The 24,359-nt window shown below is 41.8% G+C and overlaps 1 protein-coding gene and 4 non-coding genes across 6 annotated transcripts in view; all 5 read right to left on the bottom strand.

The window, feature by feature from the left end:
- Positions 1-24,070, bottom strand: part of WDR43 (WD repeat domain 43) — a 35,458-nt gene extending 11,388 nt beyond the window's left edge. For both annotated transcript variants that reach the window (XM_073338623.2, XM_073338624.2), the window contains exons 1-9: positions 23,788-24,070; positions 17,955-18,089; positions 14,433-14,554; positions 6,374-6,494; positions 5,160-5,299; positions 4,432-4,534; positions 3,387-3,451; positions 2,884-3,055; positions 2,285-2,371 (exon numbers count right to left, since the gene is read on the bottom strand). In XM_073338623.2, coding sequence (XP_073194724.2) covers positions 2,285-2,371; positions 2,884-3,055; positions 3,387-3,451; positions 4,432-4,534; positions 5,160-5,299; positions 6,374-6,494; positions 14,433-14,554; positions 17,955-18,089; positions 23,788-24,015 — 1,173 coding nt within the window. In that variant the 5' untranslated portion in view covers positions 24,016-24,070. The remainder of the gene's footprint in view (positions 1-2,284; positions 2,372-2,883; positions 3,056-3,386; positions 3,452-4,431; positions 4,535-5,159; positions 5,300-6,373; positions 6,495-14,432; positions 14,555-17,954; positions 18,090-23,787) is intronic.
- On the bottom strand, positions 1,172-1,249 carry LOC140909837 (small nucleolar RNA SNORD53/SNORD92). Its single transcript, XR_012158373.2, has one exon. It is a non-coding gene; the product is annotated as a small nucleolar RNA SNORD53/SNORD92 (small nucleolar RNA).
- Positions 4,965-5,044, bottom strand: LOC140909840 (small nucleolar RNA SNORD53/SNORD92). The gene has a single exon (XR_012158376.1). It is a non-coding gene; the product is annotated as a small nucleolar RNA SNORD53/SNORD92 (small nucleolar RNA).
- On the bottom strand, positions 10,354-10,431 carry LOC140909839 (small nucleolar RNA SNORD53/SNORD92). Its single transcript, XR_012158375.1, has one exon. It is a non-coding gene; the product is annotated as a small nucleolar RNA SNORD53/SNORD92 (small nucleolar RNA).
- LOC140909838 (small nucleolar RNA SNORD53/SNORD92) lies at positions 16,835-16,912 on the bottom strand. The gene has a single exon (XR_012158374.1). It is a non-coding gene; the product is annotated as a small nucleolar RNA SNORD53/SNORD92 (small nucleolar RNA).
- Positions 24,071-24,359: the final 289 nt, after the last annotated feature.

Here is a 24,359-nt window from a genome sequence, read left to right as displayed (position 1 = left end):
ACACTCACCACCCCCCCAGCACTTTCGAAAGTGGAGGGAGTGTTGTGTTCTAGTAGGATAGTGTGGGTTCGTTTATTATTATGTTCAGTTTCTGCAGGGAATGTTTGTAGCCACTGCCATGCATCTATTATGTCTCCTCCCTTCATTCGGGCTGCCTTGTAGAGCGTCAGGCTACATTAACAACAACGTGTTAGCCCTTGATGGCTCAGCCAAGTGCTAGCTCATCATTTAGCAGCAAAACATTCCCTGGGATATATCACACCCTCTGACTCCACCACCTCAACCAAGCTTCACAATCATCATTGCCGTGTACAGTATTAAATTGTTTAAAACTTATACTGCGTGTGTGTGTAGTATAAGTATGTACACTTACACACACACACACACACACGTCTTTCGTCCAGTGAAAAAAATTCCCCTGGAACCTAACTCCCCCCCCCCCGCCCCATTTACATTAATGCTTATGGGGAAATTGGATTCGCTTAACGTCGCGTTTTTCAGGAACATAATTACAACGTTAAGCGAGGAGCTATTGTATATGTACTTGTGCAACAGGAAAGAGGGCATAAATTATAACAAGGGGGGGGGGAGGAGTGTGTGCAATCAAGTAAGTTTGCACTCTAGAGCAGTGGTTCTCATTTAGGGAGGCAGAATACAAGTAATTAAATCAGACCAGAATGCTTGAATAAGCAACCCTTTATCACACAAAGAAAAGCCATGGGATCTTTAATGAACACAAGGAAGCTAAGTTGTAAGTCTCAATTGGAAGTCAGCACCTCCAGCAGCACAGTGATCACGCTGGATCAGTGCGGATGCAAGGAAGCGTGACACATACAAAACTCCAATAATCACTTATTGCAGAAACCTGTTTACTTAGAGATCATCCATTCCAGCACTGACCCAACCTAATCCTTCTTGCTTCGAGATATGACCGGTTCCCAGTAAGCAGCAGCACTAGCTGTCAGTACACCAATACAGACTACTATAACGACTGTAGCAAATTTCATTTATCACCTCACTTCTAGTAAGGTTTAGATGTAGTAGGCAAAATGTGATACTCCAATTTCACGTTGTTACAGTACAGCAGATGTGGTTTTGAAACCTACTCTAGCTACAGATATTTGTAGGGCAGTGCCAAGTGCATGACGCATGGAACTCTTCTCCAGAAGGCATGCTCAGACAGCCAAGAGAAATGTGTCTTCATGGAATTCAGCAATAAGCGAAACCAAGACAAAGGTCATCACAGCAAGCCCAAGATTCCCTATAGCTTTCACTTTGGTGCATCTATCATTGGCTTCATGACTACAAAAGAACACAAGCCCACATCTGGCTCACAGAAACCCATAGATGTAGTAGTAGTCCGAAACCCAATAAGCCAACTCACACACCAAAATTAAGTGTGCCAACTCAGAGTTATCAGTAAGTGTAGTCTGAGAAAATGCCGCCTCTATACATTTACACTTGTGGGATAAGTGCACTGAGTCTGCAAGCCAGGAATCTTCTGAGCAGAGCGTCAACTGGGCCAACTCATACCATAATACAGGGTTCCCAGGGTATAAAATGGGGAGCAGCCTCAACTGCCTTTTTGTTCTTTCCACTAATTCAGAAATTCTTAACCTGAAGAAAGATGAGATTCCAAAAGTTGCAAAGGCAGTGGCAGGGATTATACAGCGACAACACCCTTCACCAAAAGCCACTTACTGATAAGTATCTCAAGGTAGCCTCCCCTTTTAACACCCTGGGAACCCTGCACATGGGCCAGAGGTGGAAAATGGTCTCAACAGACATTGTTGTGTAAGATTTCAAGTTCATATTCCCAGGTGCTGTATCTCTGGGGAATTGGAACATATGAAGGCCACCGCAGAGAAAAGCCAGGACACCAGATTTAAGAATCTACAAAAAAAGCAGGATTAATTTTACAGAAATGCTAAAACAAGAGCACCCAAACCTTGCCCAACTGAGAGCTGCAAGAGCAACTTCTCATGACCCAAGGATCTGCACCTAACTGGCAAAAATTGGAGATACCTCCTCTTAAATACAGAGATGAAGGCAGTAGTAGTCCTAGTCCTAGTATGCAATACCCTATCTCCATCTAAGCACTGTGCGCTAGGACCAGTAAAAAGCTAATGAGATGCATTTTGTTCAAGGAATGCTATTTGTTATTGAATTTCTCCTCAGAAGTAACCAGTGTAGAACCCTATCTTCCCTGCTAAAGTGCAAGGTTTAGTATTGATAAATATAAAACCGGAACAGGGACTAGGATGATGTTTCATAGACCACTCACCTTTGTTACAGACATTTCTGTTTGAAGTGCCATGGTCTTTTGAACGTCCCTTATCAAGCATACATGAGATTCAGCGGTGTTCAAGGACTAACATGGGAAGAAAAGAAACAGTCCACATCATTTTAACACACCACTGTGACTCATGAAGCTACTTCAACAGGTTAGAAATAACTCAGCAGGCATTATCAGTAAAGTGAAATTTCGGTTACTTCAGGAAAGCAGCTGCTTTGCTTTTCCCCAAGTCACCAGATTCCTATGCCTTTCAAGGGAACTTGTTCAGGTAATGGAGGACCTTCAACTGAAGCTTAAATGACAAACACCAGTTTTCACGTTGCTGAAATGGAGTGCTCAACAATGCCTGTTGGAACAACAGCAGGAAATACCCCCAACATTAGCTATATTGTATTTAATAAAAGAAAGCAGGATCAAAATTTCCTTTCAGACAGCTGTACTGAAGGCACTGAACACACCACAGAAAAGAGTGGCTTTACCTCGCTACGCAAGTCCAAATTAAAAATTCCTCCATTCAGAGAGTAGTTGGGAGTTTGTGTTACATGCTTACAAAACATTAGGTTCCAAATCAAGTAGGCTTTACATACCACTCTCTCAATGATGGGTTGTAAGGTGTTTCCATACACAAGCAGTAACGACTGCTTGTCGGAGCAAAATGCAGCTGCTAGAATAGGGACTGGTTTTGGTGTGGCATCACTGTCCTTTCCAGACGTTGCTATCTGGATAGTACAATTTGATGTTAAGGGCTTTTTGCAGTATCTGAAAAGAAATGATTTAATCAAAACAGATTTAGCTAAAAACAATAATACTTTGCATTTCTAGAGCACCTTCTGTCAGCTCTCCAATCAACTCAATCTCAACAGTTTATAATTTTAAAGGTGGATTAAGTGAGGCTCAAGGAGGTTAAGCAACTTGTCTAATGTGATAGTCAATAGCAGAGCTAAGTGTAGAATGCAAGAAACTAATTTTCACAGTCCTCTGCTCTAACCACTAGATAACAGTCTCCCAGTGTTACATATGCAAGGTGCCAACTTTATAGAACACAATTTCTGAGAAACAAGCATCGTGTATTTTTTAAATACCAACTTACCCATTTAAGATGTGTTCAAATAAATGCAACTGTCCATCTCTGCATACAACTGCTAACTTCACCGGCTGAAAGTCACAACATATGGTTTTTATTAGATCAGAGAACAAACTTCCAGTCATTGATACATCATGAGAAATTAACATATGCTACTATGGTAGGAACTTAAAGTAAAGCTACTGAAGTACCACGGATATGGGCAATCCTACTAAAATGGCTTGGGCTCAAGTGGAGAGGCATAGGTTTGGTACCTGTTTAATAAAGCAAGATTTTCAGCATATATACATGGAGGCTGTTTCTATAGAAGAACATGTATGCGAGGCAGCAAGTCAGCCATACATGCCTCTTTGGCCAATTAACGGGTATACATATAATATATCATATTCTGTCTGAGATCTCTACAGTAATGGGTGAAAAAGTAGAAAACTTGGCTTGACGTAGTGCATTTTAAGAAGGAAAGTGAATGATGTAGGAAAGAGCATTGTGGCTTAAATAGAGACTGAAATGTTATTGAACTTGCTTCAGATGTGTCATCTGTGAATAAGATGTGTTTCAACTCCCCGATTCTTTTATGTAGAAGTTTCCCGCAGAACATCGTAATGTGCTAAAAATCTGACTTATGGAATGCATATCTGATACAACATATTAAATTGTAATTCATTCAAAATTCAGTGGGATTGTCCTTGCCTCCTCATTTCAGGAAAACCATGGCAATACCTGAACCCTATTTCGGAAAGAAACATGCTTATTTTGTGCTACAAGATGTGGCAAGTAACTGATTGATAATAAATTGTTTCAATTTTATAAGTCAGTTAACATTTTCACATTATTAACAAGAATGCTGAAAAACATTTAAGGGAGGGAAGTCTGAATGCTGTTACTGTGTAGCTCCCTAGTCTGTAACATCAGTTCTCAAACAAACCCATTAATTCGCATTCAACATTCATCCTTGCTTACCACACACCGAAGTGTTTTCTTCCAACATTAACAAGAAATCAGCACTGAAAACTTGAAACCAAAACGTACAAGTGCAAACTACTTCTCTTACCTCCTCTTTGCTTTCTGACACTGTTAGGTCAATAAAGACTGGCTCATCTGTAACAGTAAAAGACATCACAGCATTCTTGTCTTTCCTATCTGATCTGATCTGCCTGGAGACACAAATAGCACATATTTAGTGTAGTAAGAAAAAACATTAATTACTCTGCTACCCTCTGCATCATCACTGAAGGAGAGCACAATATTATAAATTCCCTAAACAGTGACCATCTACAACCCAGCTCTATGTGGATTAATTTAACTATTAAAAAGTGTTTTAACTATTCAAAGCTGACCATGCCAATCATATTAAGTTCTCTTAAACTCCTAAGTGTTCTAGCCCCAAACCGTAAACTACTTTAAAAAAAAAAAAAAACAAACACCAAACACTTAGGCAAGATTCTTGTACAAAACTATCCAAGTGCAAAGAAAATGTGAATTTTTAAACACACACTTTTTTAAAAAGACACTAAGAGCAAAGAAGTCAGTCATGTAACATGCTCATAGCATGTATTATAGTCCTGAGTAGGGTCTACAGGTAGCATGCTCAGACACAGCCAAGGAAATTCACATCCTCATTTGATTGTCAGTGAATTGAAACCACAGTTGAATCATCATTGCATCAAACCAGAATAACCCTCTGTTTATCTATGAGCAACAGAATACAATTAATACTTTTGTGAAAAGTTTATGCTCAAACTGAGTATCAACAGATTGTCACAAGAAAAGCCTACATACCATACACTGAGTAACCGGTCACGTGCTGCTCCAGACAAGAAATAGAGTCCTGTAATTCCATCGAAGGGCTGACTTTCATTCGGAGGTCGTACCGTGGTGAACATTAATGATGAAACTGCTGTTGCATGGCCTGTGAAATTCTAGAGGAAATGAAATTTTACTTGTGATGGGATGGTGAGGAGCAGTCATATAGTAAAATTTTGATGTTTAAGCTGCGACGAGGAACATTATGCAAGCTGCACAGGTCAAATCCAAGTATTACAGAATAAGTCAAGACATTTCTGCAGTGTTTTCAGTTAGAACTAGAATCCAGCTGCCTTGAGTTTATAAATCATGATATTCATGGAGAGAGAAATGAAAGAGGTTACACAAGGAAAAGAGAGACTAATAGGTGGAATTTCAGGTTGGGGAAAAAAATTGAGAGAGAAAGAAGTCATCCTCCCCAACAACCTTCTATATTTTACAAAGTCCCCTGTGGGACTACCCAGTGAGGCAGTGTTACACAGGCAGTGCTGTTACTGCCCAAAGTTACTTCCCCGTCTATTCATCTTCTCATGGGGCTTACAAGAAAACAGACTCCCGTTTTCATTTTCTGCCTACAGTTGAGCATTCTGGTCAGTCAATGCACCTACTATTTTTAATTGGAGATTACCAGCGAATAATTAAGTTCCATGTGTTTAGACCAGGTTTTTGTCTGTGTACCAAACAGGACGTTTGCTACTATGCCTCCCAACCTGTTTAGGTAACAGATTAATAATGTAACCGGCTACATTAAGATTGGAAAGATGCTGTCTGAAGTCTAATAGCACTGGGTCTCTGCTGAATGCTGCTGGCAGAGTCCATTGTCACATCTGAAAGGAGCTGGTTCGGTCTATTTTTACATCTCTATAGTCAGAATTAGGAGAACACGCAAAAAATGCATCCAGTGTAAAGGAACCATATGAAGCTTATGTTAATATTGGCTTGCACAGGGGCTACTGACAGCACACTAAAACACAGCCAAGGAATTTAGTGTCCTCATTCAACTGTCAGCAAGTCAAACCACAGTGTGAAGGTATCATCATAGCAGCAACTTCCAGTAGCCCCTGGACTGACAATTATTTCTTTATACTCAACACAACTGGGACATGTTGCATCAGGAAATACTAGCCACACAAGGTCAGTTTAATCAGGGAAGGATTTTTTTAGATCCAGTATTAAAAAAATTCACTTACTCTGTAGACTTCTTTGGTCTCCAGGTCCCACAATTTGATAGTTCGACCAGCTGAAAGTAACATCTTTCCATCTGGGCTGATGCACAGGCAGCTAACACTGCTGTTGTCTCCTTTCCATTTGCTAGATTTTTGTTTGCAAGGGAACAGAGGAAGGTGAGAAAGGAAAGGGACACCAGTTAATACATCTCAAACTCAGAGCAGCAATGTTGAAGAGGCTAAGAAAAATGCAATAGATTTAAGAAGCTACAAGTTGTGTCACAGCAATTAGTTGTTTCTCCCCCCACAACCAAAGCCGTTTACACACAAAATTATTAATGTGCATCAACTGACTGCCCCAAAGTCCTCTACACCCAAAACAGATGTAGCATGGGGCACAGTAGTACATGATTCCTACTGCACTAGACCCCAGAAAGTGTGCTCAACTTGTTCTGGACAGACTCTCCCAACAGTGTAATTCTGCTGTGTGCCATTATTGAGGCTTAGTTCATTAAAGGACTTTTGTTAACATTTTCACATTAAGGTGAATAAAGGTGTTATAAAAGCGTCAAACGTTGCCATGTACACTTGTCTCCACCAGGAACTAGTTAGTGACCAACACGCTTCACACAGGCCACTAAATTGCAAGAGGAGTTCATTCAGTGTAAGAAGTGACCCATGCAACCCATCATAAACATTTGGTTCAGTGTTACAATTTTAAGACCATTTTTTCTGAAATGCTTCAATGCAATATTCACAAGATTGAATATCTTCAAAACCATGCTAGTTTATTCTACACTATCCTTGACAATCCAACAGAAAAGTCTAAATGGAACAGGTTTCATTGCCTGTATATTTCACAGGTAATGATATGTTCAACAGAGTTCTTTGGTTTCATATGCTCTTCCAAAGAGGAAAAGGACAAGACTAAGCAAACAGCATCCAAATTGACACTTATCTATTTAAATATTCTGCTCTGGGCCCATGTAAAAAATTTTAAACCAATAAATATAAAATATGTCTAAAAATCATAAGTTACTATTTAAAGATTCCTGCCATATAAAATATTTAGATATGAAACTATACAGCAAGGAAGAGCTATATTGTGATACTGATGACACATAGCAAAGATGCAGTCAGACAATAAGCAGCTACAGCAGGTGAGACAGAAGAGCAGAAGTTTTCCACTGCTCTTTTGGGTAGGTTGGTATTTAACCCCCTTCTCTAACACTGCTTCCTCCCCCCCCCCCCCAAAAAAAAGCATTTCAGTGTATATACCCATTCAATGCTTTAATTTCTTACCAAAAGAAGTGAGGAAGTTTCCTGCTGTTCTGTGTCTGATCTTTCCGATTTTGAAAGATGTGTTATTGGGCAGTGTTTCCCCTTGGAATTAGTAAAATGGATACCCACCGGGATCACAGAGTCAATATTCATATCAGTGGAGATTTCAAAACATATTTCAAGTGGGTTGTTTTAATACAGTTTCACAATCTTTGTTTAAAAGGACGAAATTTGAACTCCATTTTAAGAAGTTTAAAGTAGTTTCAAGTGCCATACCTGTCCCTAGATCATTCTAGGAGGACCCTTGACAGTTTGACAATCACCTTTTTCTAGGTCTTGAAAAAAAATGTTTCTCTGCCCCGTTACTGTGTGAAATACTCCAAAAAACCAGGGGAAACAGGGAAAATTCTTGTACCTTAGAGCTATCAACTACACAAAGTAAATACAACAGGATAAAGAAAAATATTTTTTTCCAGTTTTCAATCACAGTAACATTAAGTGTGACTTGTAACAACTGCAGGTAAGGGATTTTCAGACAGAACTGTGATTTTTATGTGGTTGGTGTGCCTTCAGTTTATATATTCTAATTAAGTAAATTTCTTCTGTAGTTATCTACAAAGGCAGATAACTGCAGGGAACATGGTTTCTTTCAAACGTTAAAGGCAACCATTGTTAAATGCTTTGAGCAGCTACTGAGACACTGAATACAGGTCACATGATAAACCCCACCGATGAACAATCCGGCCCCTAGCGGTGATTTTTCAAGGCATCTCCAAATCCACAGGTTGCACTGATCAAAGTACTGTGTTGGTTCCAGCGATGGAGCTACAAAAACAAGACTTTAGCTAATATTGCTTCCATGCAAGTCATCTAAATCAAACATCCTGTGGTAATTTTGGCTTAGTGAGCTACTGAGAACTCAGTGACAAACAGACTCAGGGCAATCCACTGAGATCAATGCTACCATAAGGAAATTCTTTAAGGAACAAATACACGAATACAGATCAGTTCCCACTGAGCATGAGCAACCCAGCCCCTTCTGGGGGAGCCAAAAAGTCATCCAGGGAAGAGAAAGACAACTTCCTCTTCTGACAAGATTTTTTAAATTTAGCATTAAACCAAGCAGAGACCTATCCGCACAGTACTAATCAATCATTAGATGGCGGTGCTTTCGCAGATTCCCAAAAACAATAGTTGTGGATTCCAGTGAAAGAATTAGGAGAAACATACAGGCTTCCTGCTGCATTAACAACTGAACTATCTGAGAAGAGATGGGCTGAGAGACTTACTGAGAACAAAAAATCTTCTATAACCACCTACTTTTACTTATAACTGTTAAGTTCTTTCACCACAACACTGAGGGTTTTTAATTATGTCTACTCAGAACTCTCTTAATCTTTTGTAAGAAGTCAACTATTCTGTTTAAACTATTAAAGACAATTATTTCAGGGAAATGGCACAGAAGAATAAAATTTACAGGTCACCATATTTGAGTGTACATCTATACTGCAGTGAGGGATGTGAATGGCAGCTTATGTTGACATACCCACACCAGCTGTACTCTAGCTAGCTTGCTAAAAATAGAAGAGAGGACACAGTGGTGAGAGCTTCAATGCAAGCTGCAGAGGCAAATATGTACTCAGGGGAGTCAGGCAGGCTTGTGAAGCCCACACCACGGCATCCTCCCTTCTAGTTTCAGTGAGCTAGCTCGAATACAGCTAGTGCCAGTAGATCTACAGAAGCTGGCACTCACTGTCCTGGCTGCAATGCAGACATACCCTGAGAATTTCCTTTCAAAACACACCTGGCTAGATTCTGTGCAGTACCACCCACGAGGCGCACACCAGGGAAAAGGAGGGCAAAGGCTGCTTTATGCTACCTTTGTCTCTTTCAGATTCTGGGCTGCTGCAGGACTGAAATGGCTCAAGCAGCCCTGGGTGGTTCTGTAACTTATGGCAGCCTCCCCAGTGCTAAATAAGTGCTATGCAGCAGCTTAGAATCTGTGCAGCACCCAGCACTATGGGAACACCTCCTCCTCCCACCCCTATACACTGGGATATGTAGTACAGAGCTACCTGCACCGATGCCATGTTGTCAGAGCGGCATATAGCAGCAAAAGGAGAGAGGCCAAATCAGTCCCACCCTCTCTTACTAAGATCACTTCACAGAGACTCACTCCCCATTCCAGATAAGTTTCATAATTCCCAACACACACCAGCACATTGGCAAAGCCTTTATATCATTTTCTGTACTCTAAACAATTGTGAGCTAGATATTGAAAGAATGACCGTACCAGCTGACAAGACGACAACAGTGGTCAAACAAAGGAACCAGAGCGATTTTAAAGACAATACAGCACTACACTGACTGAGATGCAGAATCTGAGACATCCTGTCACGACCTAAGGCTGTGTCCACACATGCATTTTTCTTCCAATTCCCACTGGTGGTAACGCTAGAATAGTCTGCTGCTGGCAAGTCTGCACTAGCACTTCTACCCTTGCCACCACCAGTGGAGCTCCACCAACGATAATGCAATGTTACAAGTGTCCTACTGAGTGCTAGCTTTATCAAAGACGGCACTTCGAAGTCAAGAGGATATGGTTTGTGTTTTAATTTTCAAAGCAGATTTTGCAAAATTAAAAAAGAAACAAATGGCTACTCTGGCCCTCTAGCAATTGCTGCCTTCAGCTTTTGTTTTACACTATTACAATCAGCACCAGCCTGCTCAGACAGCCAAGAGGAAGTTGTCCCCACTGCACATCAGTAGTGAGCGAAACCAAGTGGGTATCATCATAGCAAGGCATTCTGCTTAATGAATGGGCAAAGACTACTGATTTAACAAACGCTACAGTGTCAGGATATCAGTTCCTGACTTTACACCATGGTGCGAGAACGCCCTTTGGATTCCGAAGGTAAAATTTTCAAAAGTGCGTAAGTGACATAGCAGTTTAAACATCACACTCACTTTTCCAAAGATTCCAGACTTAGCATGTCAAAAAAGCAAGTAGTAAAAGAGTGCTTGGGGAAAAAAAAAAAAAAATCCACAGGCCATGCCCATGAAACACAACAAACCAACAGTGGTGAGGACTGCATAGCTGTCGGCATCATTTGCACATTCTTGTGCCTGATAAGATTTTCAAATCAGCCAGCCACAAACAGCAGTGGTAGGAAAGCCATGGACAATGATGAACCCAGCACAACAATGGCAGGTCATAGGGCAGGAGCCCACTCATCTGTAGCTGAGCATGGTTCCAGTGGTCACATACCTCCTGTGCTGTAACAGGAGAATAGATGTGGTCCTTAGAAGATAGATACTGATGTTGAACAAAATGAAATACAAACACAACAATAGGCGGGGTTGATCCAATAGATAAGTACCTGGGATATGCTGGAGTGCATGTGATGATGATGATGTTGTGATTCATATGATGTCTTATTGTGCTACTTTTGGTCAATGTGAACTACCACGTCAACCAGAAAATACCATCTGCAGAACGAGTCATTCCAAAAAGAACTTCACTTGGAGAGAATTCACAAGATGGCCAGCTCACCACTCCCTCCCTGCTCTGTACCGAATCGCAGCAGCGATAGTGGAATGGGGGGAAAAGAAGTGGTGCCTGAGAAACTACAGGAGGGCAAATGAGGGTGTCTTAAGCATGTAGGTAATTGGATACCAGGTCATGTTAAATAGGTCATTTTTCCCCAGCCATACAACCACTCATCCCTGTCAGGGGTCTGGAATGGCAGGGTGTTTGTGGATGGCTCAGCATCTAAGAACACAATAGCCTTCAAGTAATATCACCTGCAGCAGAGAGAGGACTGCACAATACAGCTCAGGAAGGAATGGCAAATGTGGATTTAAACCACCTTTGCATTCCCTGATCTGCTCTGGCTGTGCAAAAGGCTTGGTCAGTCCCCCTGGTGTATGGTTAGAACTGTCTGAAGACTTCTCTAATCTTTAATGACTGCTAACTTCTGTAAGAGGCTCATGAAGCTGCTCAGGTTCATGCATGTATTCTACCTTACCCAAACCCATATCCCACTATGCTGGCTCTAGAGGATTCCCATAAACTGATGTGACTCTCCCATGGCTAGTCAGTCATTTTCAGACTGCTTTCTTCTGGTGCTGATGTGCAAAGCTGCTTCACCACAAAAGAAAATGTGGCCCAATCTATGGGTTTTAGCCAATGCCCACTGAAGTGAACAGAACTCTTTCCATTCACTTCAGCGGGATGTGCATCAGCATCCAACCATAGCACAAGAATATCATCTTGACTGTCTCATGATCACATGAGCCTGAAACTCAATCAGTTTTGGATATTAAGTTTTACTGCAAATAATTTATTGCAAACAGGACTATTGTGTGTTTCAAAGAGTATCAGGTTTGTTTGGGGTTAAGGGCAAAACACATTTTTGATTTAGGAGTTCAAGTCCTATTTTCAAAATGAGGTAGCAGCCTAAGTGCCCAAGTCACTTCTGAAAACAGTATTTGAGCTCCTAAATCATTTAGGGCACTTGAAAATTTTACCCTAAATAGCTATTGTAGAGACATCTCACAAGAGTCTACTATTCTGCTGCTGAAAGCCAACAGACATTTCTATGGACTCAGAAAAATTAGTGAACTCCATCGGTTTTGTAGCAGCCGTAAACCGAGGCACTGTGTACACACAGTTGAGATGTTTGGTCAAATCTATGCAAATCACCTTTGATGAACACTTGTTAATCCATTTAAGAGTGACTGATGTTGATTTAATATAAGTCAATTCCTTACTGACGTATCAATTTAAGTTTACATTGGTGAGGAATATTCTTAAGTTAAATTAATATAATTCACTCAAACCAATTTAAGAGTATACACTCAAGGGGATTTATCAGTAAGTACAACTTTCACAATTAGACAAGGCTTGAGACAGACAACGCAAGACAGATAAAAACAAGAGTTTTAACAATGGTCAAGCTTTTATACAGAAAGTTTCAGCAGCAGATAAAAAGCCTTCTCATGCACCTGAACTCACCCTCTCAATCTTACATTGCGTGGTGGCTGAGTTACAACAGTGCAACAGGAAACAGAAACAAACACACATGAGGCTATTAAACCAAGAGGATGCTGGATTATAGAAAGTAGTTGTCCCATGGACTGAGGAATTCCATCAAATTTAGTTCTGAGAATGTTTTCAGCAGTAGTCAGGCTAAAAGGGCATTTTTGTGCATTACTTAAAAGAAAGGCTTACACAACCTTTCACATTTTGTGATGTCTGTCTCCCACAACCAGATTCCACACCAATGTAGCAATCCTACCATACATACTGCTGAAGTCAGAGCAACCAATGAACTATTGAACACTATGCCAATAGTGAAGTTCCATGATGTTCTGTAAAACTGTGTAATATACTTACTGTTTCATCAGAGAGGAAAAAGCCTCCTTTTAAGATTTCCTACTTTTTAAAGCTGGTTCTGTTTCAAAGGTTTCAGTTCTAGCAAGAAATGAGGTTAACTTGTCTTGTCTATATTACCTGGGGTGACCACTAGCTGCAGTGTAAGCCATTTTACAAATCTGCCATGGACTGCCACAGTTGCATACAGTCTACACTAGCTAGAACAGACATTCAGCATCATTTCCCTCACTAGCGTGAACAAAAGCACCAACTCCTTATGTATACTACAGACAGGTTATGCACTAGCATGGTTGCCTGACAGTTAGTGATATCCATAATCTAACATCGACAATCTTAACTGTGGCATACAACTGTACAAGCATATGGTTGTGTATAATGCAGACAATCTGACAGGCTGCCAGCTACTGTACCTTACTGGAAATGATCTGTGACAATATTGCTACCCCAGCTGCTTTCCACACAGCATACAATAGAACAAGAGCCAATTAAGATTGCTGTCATGGGCATATTTCAGAGATGTTTAAATATTTAGCCCTTTTATACTAGAACGTATGTGTTTTGTTGTGGTTACATATTAGCAATTTAATCTATGAATTTTCTGCAATGGTCTTACCACTTCAATAGTTTTCAGTTCAGACCTTCAAAAAAAAAAAATGGGTGCCAAATGGGTGCCTGAGGTTATGCTCTGAATCTGTATTTAAACATCCAAACAAGTGGTCTGACTTTCAGAAGCAATGAGCGCACACCCAATGAAGTCAGCAGGAGATGCTGGGCATTCAATATTTTTGAAAATCTTGGCCTGCATTTCAAAAGGCTGACACGGATTTACATAACTACGTGACTGTGAAATACTAGATGAAGACAGTGTACTGCACAGCACATTTTAGAGTTTCAACAGACCTACTTTAGAATACAAGAACATGTTCTAAATTAAATGCTTGTGAAATCTGGTTTTGTGAAGACAGCCTAAACACAGTTCTGAATAAAAGACAGACAAAACCTTTTCCATAACTGGTGTTCACCAAATGTGGAATGGACATGAGCAAGCACTCGAAGAATTCAAATGTATATTTTTGCTGAGACTTGTGATAAGAATGTCTGATATTTTTTATAATTGATTTTGTAGAAATGCCAGACCCAATCATTTTCTTGGCATAGAGCATCCTTTATGCCCTTAACAGAGCCACAACAGCCCCCCTTCGAAGCCCAGCAGAGTGACAGTTTTCCCTTCAGCACAGAAGACTGGCTACCAGCCCCTACTGGCATGAAGCTCAGTGTCCAAACGCCTTGCATAGCAAAATATGGCACCTCCAACTAGACCTGACCAAAATGCTTTGATGAGGGGAAAAAGGGCATGTGTAAAAGAAATGCTGACACTACTGACTGCAGACCAGTCTCACTCACCACTTCACTTTGCAGGTCTGTGTGTTCCATTCCACAATGTGTTTGTCTTCTGAACAACTATATAAACAACCATTGTCCTGGTGCCACCGTACACAGTTTATTCTATTGTCGTGACCACCATCCTACAAGAGAAACAAAAGGTTTAATTGTTAATGGGCAAATGAAGAGGGCCTTGGCTAACGAGTTTTTGTGCAATTAGCATACAGAACAGGCCACTTTTGGGAAGCTAAATCAGGTTATGGAAAATATGAAAAGGGTTATTCACTCAAACAGAGAGACGGGACTATACTGCAGTTTTAAGCTGGTCTCACAAACATACATCTAGATGCTAGAAATGTAAGTGGTTACACCTTTAAAAGTCTTTAAGTAATGTAAGGTTTAGTGAGAGAATTCAAGCTGGCTAGCACTTTAAAGTCACAGATAAAGAAAACCATCCCCCTCCTCATCACATCAACATAAATACAGCCCAAACAGCCTTCTGAATAAACTATGCATCTTGCTTGCCTGCTTCCCTGACCATACAGATATCTCTCAGATGGACACCTCAGAGCCTGCCTGTCCAAACAAGCTGCTAAATAAGTGCCATTTCCTTGTATTGAGCACTTCAGAAGGAGCCATCACTAGACCAGACCCGACCCGACCCAAGGACTCAGCAAGAAACATCAGCCACCTCTCTTGTCCATCAAGTGATCAAAATGGCTGCAAGCTCACAGGCCTAGAAAACAACTGGATGGGCATAACTAAACACTCTAATGAATATCTCAACATTAAATAGAGTCTAGACCAAACAAGGAAGAAAATGGGGACTGTCACAATGTAATCTTTAAAGGCAGCTAAATCTGATACTCTACACAAGGAGTTTTTTGATCAGGGGCAGAAAAGAAAGAGAAAAGGCAGGAGGATGAAAACCAGAGGCACTAGCAGAAGGGTTTCCAGCTCTGAGATTTTAGAGAAGGTTGGGGTTGTGACATTCTATACCTTAGGAGAGCGTCCTGTAACCCCCCATATTCATTTTTATATAATTGTGATCTTACATATAAAGCATGTATTGTAAGGTATCAGGGGAAAGGTTATGATCAGTTGAAAGTAATTTCTCTATCCATATATGTATATCATTAATGCATATGAAATTATGAGAATTGTATTGTATGGTTGTCACTGAAACCTGGTTGCTTCAGTGACAACCATACAACACAATTCTCATAACTTCATATGTAAGAGAATGTAAGTTGGGAAATCAGCCAGATATTAGCTCCCCAGAGACAACAGCAAGGAAAGTAGTCAATCAACCCATCAACAACCATTGTCCAGCAAGGGAGCTACAATGCAATGACTCACCTGCATGACGCCACACCAGGGGAATTGCTCAGACCCTTGCCTGGAGACTCCGGCTCATAGGACTCAGGGTATAAAACAGACCCAGGCCCAGCATGTGGCCCCTTTCTCCTTCACCCAACCATGCTGCAAGCAACAAGGACACTCTGAAGACTCCAACTGAGAGGACTTGCCCAGATTTCAAGGGTGAAATCTGTGTACTATGAACTGCAATATCCAGTGGGGGGTGAGAAAAACTACTTAGTCTAGCTGTTGCTCAGTCTAATAGGGGTGAGAATTTAGACTGTGTGTTTATATTTTATTTCTTTTGGTAACTAAATCTAATTTTTTGCCTATGACTTAAAATCAATCTTTTATAGTCAATAAATCTGTTTTATTGTTTATCTTTACCAATGAGTTTGTATAAAGTGTGTGGCAAATCTGCTCAGGTTTTGCAAATGCACATTCCATTGATGAAGTAGTGAACCGATTAATAAATTTGCACTGCTCATCTTGAGCAGTGCAAGACGGTATATTCCTAAGATGCAGTGCTGGGAGCTGAGGGAATTTGGCTCTGGTGCCTTTCTCTGTGTGATTCGTGAGTGGCTCTGGGAGCATTCATGCAATATAGCTGGGTGTGGGGCTCCACATGCTGTTGTGCTGAACGATAACAGCAACTGGAGGTGTTTGCTGCTGGTCACTAGCAAGGCACTGTGAGAGGCAGCCCAGGCTGGAGAGAGCTCAGGGGGCACAGTGGTCCCACAGTCCCAGGCTGCACCCCAGAGATCCCATCACAGGGCTCATTAGTCAAGTCATTGAATAATCCTGGCATCATGTGTCCCAAACATGGGAGTTTATCAGTGTGGGGAAAAAATGCACTGGATTATACTTAATCTGAGACCTCGTATTAGAACTCAAGTGGCTACCAAAGGAGCAACAACAGCATCTAACTAAGACTGTTCTAACCAGAATGAGGGGATGAAACACATGCCTAGAAAAGTTTTGTAAGAGCATCGCTAATCCACTTGTAGTCATAATTTGAGTTTCTTGTAAATTTACCGAATTTTACTATTTAATTCAGCACCAGCCTGCTCAGACAGCCAAGACGAAAATGTCTTCACTGCAAGTCAGCAGTGAGCGAAACCAAGTAAGTATCATCACAGCAAGACATTATGCTTAAATATGGGCAGAGAAAATTTTTAATTTGATATATTTCAAAACCAAAAATAACTTTTCAGTTATGAAAGAGTGAGGAATGTTCTTGCAATTCTAAATATCTTTTTTTTAAATAATGACACCCCAAATACAAGCCACTATTCTGTTACTAACAAAAGAAAAATGGTGAACATTTCTGTGGACCCATCAAAAAACATGAACTTTGTGGCTAAAATAAAGACATGCCACCAGCAAAGTTTCAGCATTCACCATATCAATTTTAAGCTAATGTTGTTAAACCAGTACCCAACTTAACAAGGCACACAGATGCTTTCCCATATGTAATACATACACACAGTGCATCAATGCCACATGACTAATAGTCTAGAACCAGGAGCAGGAAATCAGTCTTGTATGTCTATTCCAAATTATTAACACTGATATCAACCATTATATTCCTTTCTTTTGTTACAAATCAAGGCTAAATGAAAAGGAAGAGAAGAGGTGATGTTAAGAAGGAAAAATGACAGCAGGATGGAACCATCACTTGATGGGTTTGGGAAAACCATATGCTGAGAATATAAGGACTCACATAAGACTTTATATGGAAAGCTAAGTCTGTGATTCACGCTTTTATACAAAAGCCAACATGCCAGGACAAGTAGCATCTCCATGCTAGCCAAAGCAATTTTTTTTTTTAATTCTCAGACACAGAATATTGTCTAATTGTTGAAGACGCAATACACCCAAGACGAATTTCATGGTGTCTAAATCCTTACTATTCTCTTGAGTTAAAAGGAACTCAAGAATTACAAATGTACATGTAATCGTATGATGTTGTGCTAGCCTAGAAAAAGTAATTCCTCAGCCTATACATACTAGCAACACTAGAAGTAGAGTCATTCTGACATTCTTGTGGATACTACATGCCCATTCATATGTGTAACTACATAACCATGCAGAATTTAAAACTTTGTTAAACTAGCTTAGCCCACCCCTTTGAGCAACAGATATGACCTTACAAATATGCAGAAAGATTGATGTGATGCTTACTAGTTTGCTCTGTAATTCTCCTTTAACTGTGCTGTATAATAAAATACTGCCAACCGCTGTACCAATAGCCAACAGGTCAAACTGTTCACCAGCTTCTGCAGCTTCAGATTTCCTTTTTTTCCTCTGAGGACCCTCCTGAAAAGAGATTGGGAGCAGGGTTAAAAAAAAAGGTAACAAGTTAGTCTGGTCAGCTTCCCCAAATAAGGGTTCCGTAACCCTAGAGTTCAAACACAATTGGGAACAAATGTGTGTAAATTCTAGTGTAGACAGGACACGATCATGTTTTAATATGTCAACTAAAAGGGTTACAAATCTTAGTGTACACAAACCCAAAGATAGTCTGGTGCTCCATGAAGAAAATCCCAAGGTAATTTTCTAGTCTTTGCTTTATTCCCAGAGCCAGGCTGAAAGGTAGAACACGGAGTATGCTTCATCCCCAAAGGGGAAGATCAAAACCATAACAGAATTTAGCATTTCTATAGTACTTTTCATTTTTAAAAGCACTTTACAAACATTAAATAAATCTTCAACTCTCCTGAGAGGAAAGTGCTATTTCCACTTTACAGTTGGGGAAAATTAGGACAACACAGTGATTTGCCCAAGGCCACAAAGGAACACAGTATCCGAACAGGCATTATATCTCATAGTTCCTGGCTCCCACGCTCAGACCATTCTTTAATCCCTTGCACTCTCAGTTTGAGAGCCACTGACAATCTCTACACAGAGTTTCAGCCTGTCCTCTTTGGCCAGAAGTGTGGTGGGATGGCCAGGTTAGGTAAATGAAATCAGTTTTTCAGGATGCCAAACCATAAAGAATAGAGGAGGAAAGGCCGCCGCCACCACCACCACACTTCTGCTCACAAGGGTTTAATGTCAGACTGTGTTCATACTCACCTCTTTAAGGGCTTCAGAAGAACAAAGCAGCCCCAACCGCAAGCAAAAGGAAAACATTTTTCTGCCGAGTTTGTTGTACCTTATGTAGACACTCGGTCATCTCAGATTTCATTTTTAAAAACTTTCTATCCACAGACACAAAATGATGTTTCCTCTACAGAACAGGGTATCTGCACTAATGCACTGCCAGGAAGCGCAAAAAGGACTCCTTGTGGGCTTAAAAGAAGAGCAGCCAACTCTGTGACAGCCTTGCTGCTCCACCTACATAGGTGTGATTCTTACATTACAATAGGTGACATGCAGCATGTAATTAGTTTGTGCCCAAGCCCGAAGATATGAGAGCCGCAGGGCATCTGGAAGCTTACACATTTAAGTTTTGAATTTTAAACAATGCAACCCCCCCCCAAAAAAAAAAAAAAAAAAAGAGAGAGAGACAGACTTTGGATCCTTGAAGATACAGTACTTTAAAAACTTTTGATGCAGGGCTAAATGTAGGATATTTGGCAAGCAAAAATAGAATAATTTTAGCTGAAGTTAACTCTATGCCAGTTTAAAAAATATCTAACTCCATTCCAAAAGCTTTCAAATAAAGCCAAACCTAAGTAGAAAGCTGAGGTCTTTGCTTGTCAGGAACATACTTTCAGGCTTCATTTTCAGAGACAAAGGAAGAGTTTTTAAAAAAATGCATCAAAAACATGAGTGCAGCAAAAACTATAACACACCTCCCAAAGCACGTTCATACCTGGAACTAAACATTTCAAAGTAGGTCTAATGCATGTTAATCTAGGTTTAAAGTCATGATCAATACTAGGTCTGAACATTAAACCAACTAACTAAACTTGTTTGGAGACAGTCACATTAAAGCTGTGTTTAAACACAGTTCTTTGGTCAGTGAAGATCAGGCCTATGTTTGCACTGGATGCCCAGATAGTACCAGAAGACCCTAAACACTATCTGCATTTACTAATACTCTTTCATACTAAAGATGAACTGCAAAGGAAAAATGAAACCAGTTAAACACAGATGGGTGCTGAAAACCCTTTCCCCTTGAAATAGCAAGCAACCAGCCATCAGCACAGAAGCACCTACTAATCTATCCTCCCTCCCATCACCTCTTCCCCCCTCCCCCACCATTCCAGACCACATTACAAATACAAGCAAGTCTTACCGAAGTCCATCCAACTCATAGCATTTCTGATGTCACAGAATGAGCAAGCCAGGTAGTAGCAAAGATTCTCCAAAGGGAACTTGTTTTTAAGTTACCTTATATCTTTGCTGAAATGCTCCCAAAAGCCTGGCTAATGAGGGCATTTGGGTATGGTGACTTTGGAATAAAAGGTGCTAAACAAACATGAGAATTAGATATTGATCTAGAAAGTGCCTCACTCACACCCTTCCAAAAAAAATCCATAGAACTAAAATACAAACCAGTCTTAGGTCCTGGTCCTGCAATGATCACCACATGGCAATATCTCTTATTAACTTCACTGCAACCCAACACGGAGCTCACTGCAGAATCAGGGCCTTAAGATACCAGACAACATCTAGGCTTTCACGTGCAAGACACAGAACTTGATCCTGCCACGTACGAGTGCCTTACTGTTTTTTCAGATGCTAGGGATTGAAGAAATATTTAGAATTAATTTATGATTTTGACTGAGGAATATTAGTATTTTAATTAAAGCAGTTATGGTAAAATAATTTGATTTGTTTCTTTTAAGAGGGCATGCTTTTCCCTAATATCCTCACATAAAAAGTAGATTTTTATAAGGGTCTGTTTCAGGGAGACTTTCTACTGACCAGCACTTTAAGAAAATAGTGTCACCATAACAAAAGCTAAAATACCTCCCACACTACAAGCACATATACAGAGATTAGGGAGATGTGTGCTCCAAGCAGCTATCACAGAGCTAGGAATTCCCAGGATTAGAGTTCAAGATCCTACCAATTTCTATAACTCATCCCCATACTGGCCAAAAAACGTGTGGTCATCATTGAAGTGGCAAGAGTCCAGAACATACTCTGCCTTTGTGTAAGTGGAACCTGGCCAAACACCACCTAGAGGCATCTACTGGCATATGGAAAAGGAGGACTTGTGGCACCTTAGAGACTAACCAATTTATTTGAACATAAGCTGTCGTGAGCTACAGCTCACTTCATCGGATGCATACTGTGGAAAATGTAGAAGATCTTTTTATATACACACAAAGCATGAAAAAATACCTCCTCCCACCCCACTCTCCTGCTGGTAATAGCTTATCTAAAGTGATCACTCTCCTTACAATGCATGTGATAATCAAGTTGGGCATATGATTGTTCTTAAAGCATATGACACATGAGCAGAAAACAGCAAGCTTTCCAGTGCAAAAAAACCAAAACTTATGTTACAAGCATCCTTTAGTTGGTTCACCTACCAGAGCTTTAAGCTTTTTTTTATTTCCCTGCTCATTCAATCTGAGCCAAACCAACAAGTTGCAAAGCTACACAGAATAAATACTGCAAGATATGAAAAGTTACCAATTCCACAAGAGAACATGCTGAAATCTAAGTAATGCTCAGAGTTTAACATGTTAAGAGATAATTAGCACTAAGATGTGACCCAGTGTTCGACAAAGTTCCTCACACAAGATAAAAAGCCCCGTCTACACCTAGATTTTAAAAACATGTTAGCCCTCTTCTGAAGAACCATTTTCAAACATAGATCTTGCTAGAAAGCTGCTTAAGAAGCTCATGTACACATTGTATCATGCCAGGACACCATGTTATAACAATGTTTGAAAGCTATATTACAGGTTATAACATACTTTGGGTCCATCCACACAGGCAAAACCAAATCTGTGCTACGAAATGGTGTCCCAACATACAATATACTAGGTGAGAGAGCCCTGCAGTTTCTTCAGTCAGCACAGATACCAAATTATAAATATGGTTTTCAAAAGTGTGTTATAATTGAGCAAATTAAAGTACAGGACAATAAGTTAGGAGATCTGAACTACTTCTCTCTGCCACAGAAATCCTGTGTCCTTGGGCAATTCACAATCTCTCTGATTTCCCAAGCAGTAACATGGGATAATACTCAGGAGTACTCTCAGAATAAATTAAACAAGTATGTAAAGCACTTTGAAATCCTTATACAGATGTTATAGAAATACACACTATAATATTGTTACGCCCTGTCTATACTACTAGCCAGGGGAAACTGTACTTTCTGAACAAGAACAAGGTTCAAATACTGTTTTTATCCTTTAAAAAAAAAAATGGCTGAGGTGGTGCCTTCAAATCTCAGTATAGATAGGCCCTAACTGAGCTAGTGCCTTGTTGTTTGAATTCTGATCACACCTTTGGTTTGGTAATGAACTGTAAAAAATAGACAAATGCTCTGAAATTCAACACTGGAATTTCCAAGTTCCAGAATGACTGCTCTGAGTGAAATCACTGAATGTTACTCATACCTATTTAAAGCATTCCTGAATCCTGGAAAAATTTCCCTCCACGAACGACTTGCAAAGAGCAAAAATGGTGAGGCGGATATTATCCGAAAAGGGAAGACTGAATTCTACATAAATTAATAGTGTATGAATTCCTAATGCCATTACTCTTTCCTTAAGAGTATCTTACCAATAGAGCGGATACGAAGGACAGCATGTTGCAAATATGATTCATTCTTTGAGCAAGGCATACTTACAGCTATTACACATACACACAGTTCAAATTAATTTACTTGGCTAATACAAACCTATTTCAGAAGAACTACCTGTCAGCCAAATCATTCTGTCACAGCCACAGATGAGAATGGCTTACCCAAATGCTTCCCTCCACCCCCAATTATCTGGATCAGATATTTCTGATTACACAAGCATTTTGGATAAATGGGTCTGTACTAGGTATATGTCAAAAGTGTCCCGCAGATACAATAAATCATTGTTCCTGAGTTCTTTTCCTAGCTTCGGACACTGGGTGACCTTGGGCAAGACACATACTCCCTTCATCAGTTTCCCCAACCTGTAAAAGTAGAAAATGCTTACCTACATCACAAAGGGGCTGGAAGTCTTAGTGTAATAATGACACGTTTCAGAGTAGCAGCCGTGTTAGTCTGTATTCGCAAAAAGAAAATGAGTACTTGTGGCACCTTAGAGACTAACCAATTTATTTGAGCATGAGCTTTCGTGAGCTACAGCTCACTTCATCGGAAAGCTCATGCTCAAATAAATTGGTTAGTCTCTAAGGTGCCACAAGTACTCCTTTTCTTTTAGTGCAATAACACCTCTAAAGTGCTTATTGGCTCGCTACTGAAAGACACCACAGGTGTTATTGTGGCATATATAAAGTACCCACAGGCACAGACAAAGCACCATACACATAGCGACTGTAAACTCTGTGTAAAGAGGACACACAACACCAGCTTGGGCCACCCAAGGACTGCCTCACCACTAGGTGCACACACGATGGGAGGTAAGATTCCCCCATCCCATGCTCTCCCCACCCGCAAGCCTGGGCTCATCAGTAATTCTTCCCTTCCCCCACGGGCTTGCCCGCACTGGCCCCCCTCGCTGGAGCGGTCCACCGGAAGGGGACCCTGTCGGCCCCACCACCCCTAGCCTCGGCCCGAGCGGGGTGGGTGCCCCACGTGCGCTGCCGGGGGCCCGTCTGCCGTCGCGCTGCCCGGCAGGGTGCTGCGGGCAGGAGGCGGGAGGCCTGCAGGAAATGGGGGGAGGGGGCTGTGACCGCGTCCCCGTCACACGGGGGCTGTTCCCGGCTGTAGGGGGGGCTCCTCCTTCCCCCCCCCCGGCACTCGGGGCCTGCTGGCTGCTCTCCCCGGGGAAGCCACATGGTGCCGGGGCGGCGCAGGCCCGGCCCCGCACTGGGCGAGCGGGCCATGCGGTGCGGGCGGCGGCCCCCCCGGCCCGGCGCGGCCCCACGTTCCCTCCCGCCCCGGTACCTTGCTCGGGGGCTGGCGGCCCCCCGGTGGGGCCCAGGCCAGGCAGGTGCAGGAGGCGCTGAGGTGGGCGGAGGGCACGTACTCGTGCTGCAGGCGGCTGCTCGGTGTGTCCCACACCCGCAGGCGCCCGTCGGGGCCGCACAGCGCCAGGGAGCGGCGGCCGCGCGGGGAGAAGGCGCAGGGGGCCCGCGGGGCGTCCCCGCCACACGCTGCTCCGGCCGCCGCCATGGCGCTCTGGGCCCGGCCTCTGCTCCAGGCCAGCGGCGCCGCGGCCACGTGTTTCCGCCCTGCGCAGGCGCACTGGCCGGGGACGGGCTCCCCCTGCGCCGCTCCTCCCCTCCGCTGCACGGCGCGCGGTGGGGTGGGGAGGGCTGAGTGCGGGAGGAGAGGGAGTCTGGGGGCGGGAGGTGAGCGTGGCAGGAGAGGGAGTAGTGTGGGGGGGGGGGAGGCTGAGTGTGGCAGGAGAGGGGGTGTGATGTGTGTTCAAATAGTATTTTGAGGCTGGTGGGGGAGGGTTATGAGAGTATCAAGGGTGAAAGATGGTGTCCTGGGGGCTGAATATATGACAGCTT

This window comes from Lepidochelys kempii, chromosome 3, assembly GCF_965140285.1.
Source record: "Lepidochelys kempii isolate rLepKem1 chromosome 3, rLepKem1.hap1, whole genome shotgun sequence".
Lineage (NCBI taxonomy): Eukaryota > Metazoa > Chordata > Testudines > Cheloniidae > Lepidochelys > Lepidochelys kempii.
Note: the sequence above shows the minus strand (reverse complement) of the source record. Positions and strands in the feature narration are given on the sequence as shown.